We start from the raw sequence: 13,611 nt of genomic DNA on the forward strand, positions 1-13,611 counted from the left end.
CATATGTACAATTTAAAATTTAAAACTTAAAAAATAATAAAAAATCTATCAGGAAATATTTGTAGTCGGTGTCTCTGTTGTTGGTTATGGCTAAAATCGGTTCAAAATTTATTTTATCTGTGTCAAACTTTCGAAGGGCCGCGTTTCAAAATATTTCAAAGTTTTAGCCCGTTGTTTCCTTATTCGTTAAACTATTCCATGCAATTGCTCCTCTATAACTTATGGAGTTCCTAATAAAATTCGTTTCGGGTCTGGGGAAGAATAATGTCATCCTTGCTTCCTTGCGGCCTGATTTCCTTTGTATAAAAAAGATCTTGAATTCGCAGTAACTGCAACCATGGACGCGCTGTTAGTTCCAGTGCACGAAAGGTTCGCTGGCCCCCTCGGCTAGCTTGCGCGACAAAAGTGGGCATTAACACCGCTCAAGAATTTGAACTAGTTGCAATGTAATTTTGTGTAATTTGTTTACCCACAAAACACCTTAAGAGCGCTCAGGAGCGCGTTCAACATGTGTCCGTGCATTCCAGATCGAGTTGGAATTTGGCAGTGTTGATTTTTCTGGAGAGGGGAAAACGGAGTGCCTGGAGAAAAACCTCTCGGAGCAAGGAGAGAACCAACAGCAAACTCAACCCACATATGACGCCGGGACCGGGAATCGAACCTGGGCCACATTGGAGGGAGGCGAGTGCTCTCACCCCTGCGCCACCTCTGCTCGTCGACTGAAAGCGGGCGGGGCAAGGGCGGGGCAGTGACTCAGTAACTTTGTCCCATTCCACGGATCGGTGGTTTTCGTAGTATCTCGCGAAATAGTGAATAGAATGGCACCAGGTTACCAAAGAAAGATCACAAAGCGACAACAGACAAGTAAGTGCAACATTAGTGCTTATTTCTTTTAAAAACACAACACAGAGCTTGGGCCAACTGTGATATAACGTGATCCCAAGGAAATGTTTGTCTCGTTTGGCCGGGGCCTTAGAAACCAATCCCTTCATTCGTCTGCTATACCCTCGTTCCTACAGAGATGAGCGGGGAAATGGAAACCATCAAAAAACAAAAATGGCTTCTGCTGTGGCATTCAGAGTTTGCCAAGTTTTGTCAAAAGCCAAAGGTACGTGTATTTCATTCATGCTTGAACTGGTGAAAAAGAAGAGATCGAAGCCCTTCTCTAAAGTTCTCCAGGCTTGTTTTTTTTCTTTTTTCAAAAGAATGTGAGCCACATCGCAACGAGAGCCTGTTATGCATTCTTACCCCTTATATATTAATTAAGCGTAATTAACGTTACAATGTTTGTTTTTAATTTTACTTCTGAAGTTTTTTACAAATGCTGAAACAAGTATTGGACCCAGTCTTCGTAGTGATCTTTTGAAAAATCATACAGTTCGTGAGGGGTGCCCCCTGCCAAAGTTTGTCAAATAGCATTTCCTCCCAATTCTCAGAATAATATTGGTGCTTTACAGCCAGTCTCTTGAGGCACCGATAACGATGCTGCAATGTACAATTGCTGGTGCAGCCCTTCTTTCCTCCCCCCCCCCCCCCCCCCAATTTCAAGCAAAAAATAAAAATTTTAAAACGGTTTCTACGGTTAATCCATGTTTATTTTTTGATATCTCGCTGAGAATGCTGAAAGTAGCATTTCCGAGCTTCAAGATTTCAAAATTTTCTGATGGAGAATTCCCCCAGAGCCCCCTACAAGTTTGCGTCTCTGGCGCTTGCTTGTTAGCCCCACCCAACTGACAAAATACGTTCCGCCGTCCCTGTGGTGGACAAACATACACTGTAAGCTAATGAGAGATCTTTTGTTTTGGCACACCAACATGGAGGCCACAACGTTACTGTTAAAACCATCTCTACTGTTATTTTAATGTTACAATATCTTTTAATTGAACTTTCACTAACTTTTGTAGTGGGAAGCTTGGGCCGTCAGTTGAGATGCATGTCGGCACTTGTGAATGCTGAGAAGCAAGGAAATATTGCTATTCTTGAGCTGAACAGGGAACCTGTCAACAGCTTCAGTCTGGATTTTTTGCGAGAAATAAATGCTGAATTGGACAAAGTGGAAGTTGATCAGGACTGCAAAGGACTCATCGTTACTTCGGTAAATGTAGGCTGGAGTGTAGTAAGGCCTCAGTGTTATATGTGACAATGACTAGGCAAGGTTGTAAATCTATTGAGGTGATGACTTGTCCAAATAATTGAGCACATCCTTGACAACCACAACCTGGGGCATGTTTCTCAAAAGTTCAGAAACTTTTTGGGTGTATTTATATCTATACTGGCATCTTCAAACTGAGGCCGTTTCCAAGCTTAAAACTTGGCAATTAAGGTATGTTGCTTTTTGGGTCTTGAGAATCTGTTGAAAGACCAGCTTTCTAAAATAGGCAGATGGACTATTTCTGGCTCGAAAAGTTTCGTGGACGTTTGAGAGAATTATGGGCCCATGAGGAACTTACTACTGTAGATATGAAACACGGGGCGCCGCTGGTTACATGTAACAGGTCCTGCCAGTGTGTGACTCAAGTTCTAATTTCATATTGCTTTTTCGTGGTATCTGTTTCCTCCTTTTGTCTGATAAGGCTGAATAAAATAATGCCATTCTAAATAAAATTTTAAAAACTATTGCTGTTTATACACCTTCTTCATCAATGAAATCATCCTGGTTTATTTTAAGAATGGAAGTTTTAATTCATTGGATCCTGAATTACCATCATTGATTAGTAAAATCATCGGGCAATTAGAGAGAGTAAAATCTAATAAGTCTCGCTCCTAGGATTTAATGAGTGTACACTATTAATTTTATGAGTCATGAGTCAATGAGTTAGTGCAGAACTTTAACCAAACCATTAAAAAAGCTAAAATTTCAGACAGTGCTTAGGCCTAATCACTAAAGTGAGGGCTTAGGCTTAATCAATAAATTATTGCTATATTGACTGTGAGTTTCATTGACTCATGATTCATGACTCATGACTCATTGACTCATTTGACTCATAAAACAGGTGACTTCGGATTTAATGGGTTAAATTAGGCCTGGCATTGTAAAAGCTGCAAATTCCAGTCTAAAGAACCAAGCTGACAGTGTCAAACCATTTACGCTATCAATAATTTATTATAATTTCAGGTAAGTCATAAAACGAAAATCGGCACACTTCACCATTAAATGTGCCCCAATAGCTAAAGTGAATAACAATTCCACCTTTGTCTCTCCATCACTCAGTCAATGTTGTCAAAACCAGGAAACAAGAGATCTGGAAATTTTACTGGTATTCAGAGAAGTCGTAAAACTTTGCTGTTTCAATAGAGCCTTCTGAAGATAATATCAAATGTTATAATATCAAAAGAAGCAACCCTAAAAATAAGAAATTGTTGTTGTCATTTAAAGTACTTGTTGAAAGAAATTATTACTTTCATTTAGGGTCTTTCTAAGGTTTTTTCTGCTGGTCTAGACCTGGTGAAGGAAGTATACAAACCAGCAGATGAGAGACGCTTGGCAAGTTTTTGGCAAGAGTTTCAGGGAATGTGGCTTCGTTTGTATGGCTCAAGGCTTGTAACCATGGCTGCAATAAATGTAAGTCAAAGTCAATTGTGTTGCTTGAGAGCAAGGAGAAAAGAGAACTTGATTAATAATGTTACATGTAGCTTAAGAGAGAGGATGAGCTTAGACTTTTCTGATCTTCTCACGAAGTGAACATGTTCAATTTCCCATTGATTTTCGGTTTTCTTATGATGTCATAGCGGGCAGTTTCCTGATGAATCTGTTATGGTGGCCCTAAACAATGAAAAGGTGGTCACTGTTTGTATCCCAACTGGGAATGTTTAACATTGTCATGAAAACATTTGTTTAATAAACATAGCCCCCTGATCGTGGGTGAAAATCAGGAATAAGAGGTGCCTATTTCTTCAACAAACTCAAGTTGCCTGATTTCATCTCATGGCCTTTAATTTTTGCATAAAACTCTTTTGCGAAATCATACTCCATGACTGTGGCTTGAAAGAGTTTTCCACAGGTGACAGTGGGTTAATCCAATGGAAATCGCTGGCGAATTCCTTTTGGCAGGAAAATGTGGAGTAACTGCAGAATACCTTTGAAGCTGCACCTCTGAAGAGACTGCATACGAGGATGTGTAGTAGAAAATACCACCCCTACCCAAGTTAAATCTTCTAAGTAGATTCTGAAGGGGATACATGGATACACGGATACGCAGTCGAAAAGACCACCCCTCCCCACATAATTTTCTAAGTGTATTCTGAAGTGGATACGCAGATACCTGGATAGGCAGTCGAAACAGCGCTTAGGCTTAATCAGTAAACAAGTGCTATTTAATCTTCACACAATCTCAAGAAAAGTGTAGTCAACGAAACTGTAAAATGAAAGCTAAAATTTTACAAAAAGTGCTTAGGCCTAATCACTGAAACGAGCGCTAAGGCTCAATCAGGAATCGAGTGCTATAATTTTCAAGAAATGTGTAGTTAACCAAACCATGAAATGAGAACTAGAACGAGGCAATTTTGTTGATACCAGGTTCAAAGAACAAGGTATAATGCACAGTAATAAGTCATTCAGTTTTATTCTGGCATATACCGGTATTCTTCACATGATCTCCTAAAAAATGCAGTTAATTAAACCATATATTGAATGCTATTAGGCCTACTCACTGAAACGATTGCTTACTAGGCTTAATCAGGAATCGAGTGCTATTTTTCGAGAAAAGTGTCGTTAACCGAAATGTAAAATGAATCCATCCTCACGCTTTAAGAACGAAAAATACATATCAACAAGGAGTCAGTGATTGATCACGCTTTAAGATATATCATTGTGTTTCACTCAATCATCAAGCTTTAATATTAATATACGTCATTCTGTTTTGCTTGAGCATAATGTGCGTTAACTACATATACATCAATTATATCCTTCGGTCTTTTTATGTTTGGCGCTTCACAAAGGGGGAAATACTGGCAACCTGCAGGAACGACTGTGTACCGGTAATTGCGCGTATCTTTGTATCCACTCTCAATATTGGCTTTCTAACCTCGTATCCAACCTTTTCAGGGGTACGGCTTGGATGTGGCAGAGTATTTTGCAGTTAAGCCAGAAATGTTTTGATATTTTTGTTTAATGCTATTGTCAAGCAATTTTTTAAGCCCAAAACTGTTGCCATGGTAATGGTGCTGCTGAAATTCTCTCTAAAATTCAGGTTTTGCCAAAACCTAGTTTTTTATTTTACTTCAGTAACCTTATTAAATTCTCTTACCAAATATGTAGTATGAAAAAAAAAGTATCCAGTAGGACTTGAGTTATTTATGACATGCAGTTAGAAGATGAAGATGAAATTTAACTAGATACTGGTACCGATAATTTTTAGTTTAATTTCCCTAAGAAACGAATCTTACTTGTCTCAAAACTTATTTCCTCTTCTCCCGATTTTAGGTCACATTTTTATTTGCAGTCACTCCACAACTCAAGCATTGCATGTGTGGCTTTATATGTGTGCCCTCAGCTGAAAACCCTTTCAAGCTTCCTTAAAGGGGCACTGTCATGCTAAATTTGCTGTTTTTAGGTCAAAACTGGGTAAAAATCTAAATTTAGTACTTTAGCGCACCCATACTACAACATTCCTGACAACCAACTGAGAAGATATGAAATGTATTTACAGCTATTCATATTTAATTTTTGGTGACTTTCTGAAGACATCATCTCCAAACTTGAAAAAGCTGGCCAGTTTTCCATCCTCTCCATCATTGGCTGCAAACAACAAAGAATAGCTTCAGTGCACTTCAATGGTTATTGGTAAGAAAACTTCAGCACTATTTTTTGGTCTTCGTTGATGCAAATATGTGTTTTAGTGTTTTGACGTTTGACTGAAATAGCGTGACACTGCCCCTTTAAGTTTGTTTTGAAAAACTATCTTTAATATGGAGAATATCATTTACAGCTCTTCATTTCATCATAGGGCCACGCCCTGGCTGGAGGCTGTGTGCTTGGTTTGGCATGCGATTACCGCATCATGGCTGATGGACCCAGAATCGGTCTTGTAGAAACAGAAGCAGTAAGTTAATAATTATTCACTAATGTATATGTGTGTCAATCAAAACCATTATTATTATAATAATTAAGTATAATTTTAATAGTTATTGAAACAAACATGATAAATTATAATTATTACATTATGTTATGGTGTACATTCAGTTAAGTGAGACAGTTATTTACCTGATCCCAACCATTCTTCCAGCAACTGGGGCCCAGGGAATAATGTGGCTGAAAGCGTCTTGATCTGTTACTTAGCCTCCACAGAGTTTTTTTGACTTTTCTTGTCTGCCATGACTGTTCTTGCCTCACAAATTGGGTATATTCTTTCTTTGCATCTTATTGATTCAACACATCCCTTCTTGTTTTCCTTCTCGTTACAGGGAGTCCCTCCACCTTTCTGGTAAGCACTCCAATTTGATTTTAAAATAACCATCCTTTGTCGATTTTGTATAATTATTGTCAATGTCACTACATTTTGAGCGCTATTTCTGTTGATTGCAACGATTTGAATTCAACTGTAATAAAGTAAATGAAAGCGTGTTTGCAGTGTTTCAACTGATTGGTCAGTTAAGTTGATTGTCATTTAAATGTCGCGGCATTGAATGGGCTTTCCTGAATAATTTTGCCCTTAATGTGATAAACATGTAATCGCAATGTGCCCTTGGGTCCTCCATGCAATTGCATATACTGATATAACATGCAAATCCATGCAATTCCTTGTTTGGTTTGCTTATTTGTTGCAGCAGGTTAGTATACGTGGGTCACCTGCGGTAATTTTAAACTTAATCCGAACTTGTAATCAAGTCAAGTCAAGTCAAGTCAATCTTTATTTATACTGCATGAACTCCTCAGTATTTGTAAAACATTATAAAATATATACATTATCTACCTATCTACACTTTAAATCTAAGTACATATATCATAATTCTAATCTACAAGTCGCAATCTATAATTTAAAAGGTAAAAAAGTAGAATTTAAAATACTTATTATAGCTAAAAGAAGCCGCTCCAGCCTGAACGAAATGCACTCAGATTACTTGCTTGCCGCAATTCGACAGGCAGGCTATTCCATAACACAGCACCACTATAACCAAAACTGCTTTTCAAATGCGCGACCTTCGAACAACCAGTTTGCACTCAGAGTCTCTCAAGGGATAGGTATTTAAGCTACCACGGTCCACAAACATATTACAAAGATATTCAGGGGCTAAACCATGAAGTGATTTGTGGACCATGACAGCTTTTTGACGCTTACGTTTTCGAGTTTCTTCCAGCTCAGTTTTTGAAGAAGTACGTCGGCATCAGTGCCATAGCTAGAAATGGTTAAAGCGCTCGCAGCACGATTTTGTAGTTTTTGGAGCTTGTCTACGAGGGTTTTGTTGCAATTGCCCTACACGACAGAGCAGTAGTCGAAATGTGCCTGAACCAAGGGCTTAAAATAGACAGCAATGTCGAGGCTGGGACAAAAGGTCGTATGCGTTTTAGGGCTCCGATGCCGGATGCAATTTTTGTTTAATTTATGTATGTGTTCACCCCAAGACAGGTTTTGGTCACTTAGTACCCCCAATGATTTAGTATGGGAAACCTGCTGAATAGGAGTACCGTCATTGGATATGAAAGGTCCTAGGTCTAGCAGGCGGATTTTTCTTAAGTATGCCCGCGTCGTGACAGAATTGCGATATTCTTGGAGAGCGTCAAGAGTACTTGAGTAGTAGAGTCATTGGGACACATTGTGTTGTTAGTCGCCTTTATTTCTAGATACAAGTGATGGGGAGCACAGATGATGTAGTGTTGATAGCACTCGCCTCCCACCAATGTGATCCTCTTTTTTTTCTCTCTCTTTTTTCTTCTTTTCTCTTTTCTCGTGGCTAATCGCCGTCACAAGTACAACAACGACGCAGCTCAACAAGGTCGAACCGAAAGCTTACAATGACGCCTCTGGCATCCGCTATACGGTCCATGTGTGACCCTGGAGCACAGCTCACAGCCAGCTGGAATCACCTGTATGTTGGTTTTTGGAGAAGGGAGAAAACTGGAGAACCCGGAGAAAAACCCACGAAGCAGAGAAGAGAACCCACACAAAGTCAACCCACTTTTGGCGTCGGGTCCGGGAATCGAACCTCGGCCACATTGGTGGCAGGCGAGTGCTCTCACCACTACGCGTTCCCTGCTCCCCTAACCCTAACCCTAACCTAAGCCCGTGTTCGATTCCGGACTCGTGGCCATATGTTGGTTAACAGGGTTAAGTTTGTTGTTGGTTCTTTCAATACTCTGCTCTGAGAGATTTTTCTCCGAGTTCTCCGGTTTTCCCCTCTTCTCAAAAACCAACATTTCCGAATTCCAATTCAATCGGATGCAGGATCTCCCTGCAAACCACTTTCACGTGAGTGGAGCTTCCAGGGTAAATTTCAAATTTCATTTCCATGATATATATTGCAACGAGATATGGAGTGGCGCCCACCCCTCCCTGGCGTAAGTCACGGGAGAAGCTAATGAAAAAGTAGCCGTCGGGTTCCCTTCGACTGCAGTCGGCCCCTTGTCTTGTCAGATATGTCCAGAAATGAGCACTTCAGGCCATATAGTCGAGAGATCAGTCATAGGTTACGTCATCGCTGGCATGGTGGATGACACGAACAAGAGATCTTCCTTGAGATCCTTTTGTTCGCCATCCAGTATCGGTACAGCCTTTTTGCGAACCAGCTATATGCTCGCGCTAAAACATAACACGGTTATTCTTTGCCTGCTTGCAGGCGGTGCTTTGTGTTTTAAAGCGCGAGATATTGGACCCTTGAATTCGCGATTATCCTGAATTTTAAGTTGCTTTGAATTCACTATTATCGTGAATTTAGAATGCTGAAAGCTTGATATGGATTATGGGAAAATGGTCATATTTGTTTGAAAAGAAATTATAAACCCAAGTGTATGGACATAGGACTCGAAGCAGGGAATGTTGATTAACCCCTCACCTAACCACTCGACCACCACACTGCTAGCTGCTCAGGGACAATAATTTAAACAGTATTTGATAATGCTGTATTATCACTCGCCAAGAAACAACATTACACACTACAAAAGGTCGGTTTCCAAAAATCACGACAAAGCTAAACATTTTAAAATCAAAGCTTACAGGCCTAAATTATTAATCAAGCTTAGGCCTAATTACTCTTCAGCAGCGATATTCTATGGTAGACTTAAATAAATGTTTATTTGAGACAGGCGGTGTCTTTGTCTTCAGTGGTAAAGCGGAAAGAAGCGGTTCCCATTGAGTAGAAACTCCGGATTCAAATCCAATCCACGGATATGATTTTTTATTGCCTTATTTTCTCTGCCACCACAAGTCCTGAGACACAGTGTCCAAAATTCACGATAATAGTGCATTCAAAGCAGATTAACAATTCAGGATAATCGCGAATTCAGGGGCGAGAACGTGTTGATTGGACGGGTGAAAGATCTGGGACAAGTGACAAAGCGAGGGGGAGGGGAAAGGGGAGAGAAACCTCCCCCTCTTTTTCCCGCCCTCCACCCCGTCGTTTTGTCATCCGGCCCAGACCTATCCCACGCGCGTCCAAAAACATCTACCACCTGCGAGCAGTCTAGATTATTCTATACTCGTCATTTTGTCAGGGTTTTCGACAATCTTGCTGCTGTCGTTGGCAAAAGTGTCGCAGAGAAAGCGGTGCTGAGTAGTAAGCGGTATACTGCAGAGGAGGCGTTGTCCATCGGACTGGTGGATAAGGTTGTGCCCAGGGATAAAGTTCTGGAGGCGGCTAAATCGCAAATGGAGGAATGGACTGTGTTTTCAGGTAATTAATTATTGTAGTAAATATTGTTCGTGGAATATTTGTTAAAGTTTTCATTTGCATTCAGTAATTTTTCGGAACTCCTTCGTGATACCTTCGGAAATCTTCGGAATATCTTCGAACTCCTCCGGCGTCTACGGACTGATCGATAAGAATTGTTGCTCCTTTGAGGTAAAAATGTTGACGAATAAATGGAAGCCACACTCGAGTTTTTTTAATCTTCCATAGTTTATCCCTTATACCCCCGTGATCTAAAGGTGTATTCTCCTAAGTAGTGCCATAGATTTCTTTTTTGGTTACTCATGAGAATTTGGTGTTACATAAAAAAAATTCTTAACTGATCGTAGTCTTCATTCTCGATACTTGTTTACTGGACAGTGTTTAAAAATTTTGAGGAGAATTTACATACTGATTATTCTTGGGAGTCAACGGGCTAATTATTATAATTATTAATGTTGCTTTGTTAACCCTTTCAGCGAGAACACTTGAAATCACCAAGAGGGTCATGCGTAGAGATGCTGTGGAGGCACTGGAAAGCAAGCGTGAGGAAGACATCAAGGAATTTGTTGACTGCATAACAGACGAAGAAGTTCAGAAAGCAATCGGAATGCAAATTGATAGAATAACAAAAAAGAAATAGATGAATTGTTCTGAATGTGGTTATTCTCAATAACGTACCCAGGACTGCCCATAGAATAGGCACTTTTGGAGTCCTTGCTTTTTAACCTAAATGAGTTTACAAATTAAATAAGACACGCCTAAAATTATCATTATACATTTGTATTTTTCTTGAGGTGCCTATAGCCCGAATAAGCCCTAATGGTTTCTATATGGGCAGCCTCGCCTTATGCTTTTCTTTTATTGATTATTTAATATCTGTCGTACTTTAATATATGTTTATTTTGTAATTTAACATGACAAAAGTGGCAAAAATAAACTGAACTGAACTGAACTGACTTCATACGCATCCTTGGTCGAAAACGTCTGGTCCGTGGGCATTATCTTTGAAGTTAGTAATACTGACCACCCTTTGATATTTTATGGAAAAAGAACCCCATAGTAAAGTCTCGCCCCTCTCTACCATGTTACCTATGAACTCCCTTGCAAAAAAAACGTTCATGAAATTAACAGTTTTTCACTCCTTTGGCTGATGATACTGAAACGTCTTCTTTCAACATAACGACATCTCCGAACTTTGCTGCCTTTTGGTTCAAGGCCAATCAGTTAACTTCTACATTCTGATAAAATTACTTTTTTAATAGACATCTCTCGTGACATGTATGTGGTACACGGCCATCGCTTGAAAACAACCTTTCCCTTCTCATTACTTGCAATGCCGTGAAATAACTTCTCGAATACCCTCGGCTGCACCCGTCTGGCCTCGTAGCTCATTCGGTGAAGCAACGGTTAATCCAGTCCGTAGGCCGTTGGTCTAATTTCCAGCCTGGGTGTGTCCACTTCCATAACTTGGGCTAACGCGCGGATATATCCGAAGGGAATAATGATAATACTCAAAAATCCACTCCAATAGGTATCTCTGATTATTAAATACTGGATCATTGGATAATGCAATTCGAGAGTTTTGATTGGCCAAGCCATCATGGGTTATGAGCCATTATACCATGATCTACAAACACGGCGAGCGTATGCGTGATTTTTTGGGCGTTTTTATTTTTTATTGTAGTCTAGTTTTCTTTATAACATAACTTGGATAAAACGCGCGTTCTGATTGGCCAATTGGTCATTTACTATTTGCCCATGGGTGCACGCTCGCTGACGACAGCTGACGTGCCGTCTAACTTTCTGAGATTGTGGAAAGAAAAGATGCCGTCACTAGGGCATCAGTCCTAATTTTCCAAGACATATCTTCCTCCTCGTAGAATAGGGGTAAACCTCTACAGAGCTCAAAGTAGAAATATATAGCCCTAAAGATTAATCAGCAGTGGAAAAGGAGGATTGAAGGTCTTAAAGCGACGAAAGAGCGTTTCGTGATTGTACTGCTTTGATTTCCAAAACACAATCTGAACTCTGCTCAAATATTGCCGCCGAATCGCGGAATTGAAATGGATTTATGAGATCAGGGAAGATGCTACAGGAAGGTAAATTCGATTTTCTTTTTGAGGTTTATTTCATCGGCCATTTGAGTTGAAATAATGTAACGTCGTTTTTTTTGGATGGGAAAAGTCCTGTTGTTTGCGATAGCTTGATCGCTTTCAACAGAGGCGAAACATGTGCAAAGACAGCGTGTTTGTGACGACGCTCGCAAGAAAATCGAAATGTTTTCTCTCCTAAGAGCAAATTATTGTTGATTCCAATAAAATATTTGACTTGGAAGACTGTTTGTTGATCATTTTGTCTTGTTAATTTATAGTTGTCTTTAGAAAGCAAAGTTGTGTTGACATCGACTATTGACTAAACTTGAGTTTATGCAAATACACAGCAAAACACGCAGGGGTGGTGTTAACGAAGTTGTCTATCATCTCATATCCAACGCGCGCTTACGGAATAATTGTGAAATAATATCTAAAGAGTTAAGTAGAGCAAGTATGAGGGGTCGCATACCATAAAAATCTTTAATGGAGACCCCACCTAAAAGTCATGTCTTCTAAAAATTGCTAAACCTAGTATCCTTATCAAATTAATTTTGCTTATCTAATTCTCCCAGTGTGGTGCAGAATCTCCTTACAGTTCCATGTCTTCAATTCGCTATTTTCAGTTCATTTGATTGTCTAGGCCTCCCTCTGCAAAAACATGAGTTAGTAGTGACACTCTCAGCTCGACCCCTTAGAGATATGTCCTGAGATACAAGCATATAGATGGACGCCGATTTCAATAAGCGTTAGCAAGTATCCCCTTGCTCGTCTCTGGGTATATACAGATAATTCATGTCACAAATCGTCCCTTAAGCTCTGCTCCTCAAGTAAAGATAAAGACCTGTATTTTCCCCAACCTGTGAGTAACGCTAACCCTAACAGTTACTTTATTGTTGGAAATAGGAAACAAATGCTTAGACTGAACGGGACACTTCGTGCGCCCCATCTAATCACTTGTCTTCCTGGGTATAAGAAGCCTTGGAAAGGACATCAAAGAATGTTGGCACCGAATACGAGAACAAGTACAACTTGTATTCGTTCTCGAAGTGGAGCTGTTCGTATTTAGGTAAGCGTATAATACAGTCTGCAGAAAATACTATTATGGGGTGAAGTTCACATTTCGGCGCCAATTTTAAATGAGTTGCTGGTATTTCCACTTTTCTGTAGTGGGAGACCTTTATACAGCAAACGGCGAAAAGCAAACGCGATTTTCATTGTGACAAACTCGTACTTTCCGCTTCGACTTTTCGACGTAAAGCCGTCGCAGATCAACTTGCCGGGCTGCGCAGTACGGATGCGCAGTAATCAAAATCCCAGAAATCGTACTCGAAGTCACACTCTGTTGTTATCGATTCCAGCATAGACCTTTTTGCAGATACGGCGGCCATTTTGATTTCTATTGTTTCAGAAGACATTATGGGATGCCCAGCTAACCTCTGGGCATCCCATAAAAGCCAATTGAAAAAAAAGAAAACAAAATGGCCGCTGTATCTGCAAAAAGGTCTAATTTTGCTTGATCTACGCCGGTTGGGTGTTTCAGAAAACACATTCGTCGGGATAGAAAAAGGCATATACCAAAACTACAATGAATTTCAAATGCAAATACGTGCAACTATTCCGCCGCGCATATGTGTTTAACCGGTCCATCATTCGAAGATAGTACCACAGGTAAAACTCAACAAAAATACTCGAGAAA

The 13,611-nt window shown here is 40.0% G+C and overlaps 1 protein-coding gene across 1 annotated transcript; it reads left to right on the forward strand.

Moving 5' to 3' along the window:
• Positions 1-1,040: 1,040 nt before the first annotated feature.
• On the forward strand, positions 1,041-10,778 carry LOC138060703 (enoyl-CoA delta isomerase 1, mitochondrial-like). Its single transcript, XM_068906558.1, has 7 exons — positions 1,041-1,108; positions 1,905-2,095; positions 3,410-3,562; positions 5,946-6,041; positions 6,403-6,422; positions 9,647-9,825; positions 10,299-10,778. Exons 1-7 carry the CDS (start codon positions 1,057-1,059, stop codon positions 10,460-10,462), a joined length of 855 nt encoding a protein of 284 aa, XP_068762659.1. The 5' UTR covers positions 1,041-1,056; the 3' UTR covers positions 10,463-10,778.
• Positions 10,779-13,611: the final 2,833 nt, after the last annotated feature.

Source organism: Montipora capricornis, chromosome 8 (genome assembly GCF_036669925.1).
Source record: "Montipora capricornis isolate CH-2021 chromosome 8, ASM3666992v2, whole genome shotgun sequence".
Taxonomy (NCBI): Eukaryota; Metazoa; Cnidaria; class Anthozoa; order Scleractinia; family Acroporidae; genus Montipora; species Montipora capricornis.

Bases quoted from the DNA above. Each gene is read 5' to 3' on its own strand.
- LOC138060703 (XM_068906558.1), top strand. From the start codon at position 1,057: ATGGCTTCTGCTGTGGCATTCAGAGTTTGCCAAGTTTTGTCAAAAGCC. The intron at 1,109-1,904 runs GTACGTGTATTT...TAACTTTTGTAG, and splicing joins AGTTTTGTCAAAAGCCAAAG to TGGGAAGCTTGGGCCGTCAG. The intron at 2,096-3,409 runs GTAAATGTAGGC...ACTTTCATTTAG, and splicing joins AAGGACTCATCGTTACTTCG to GGTCTTTCTAAGGTTTTTTC.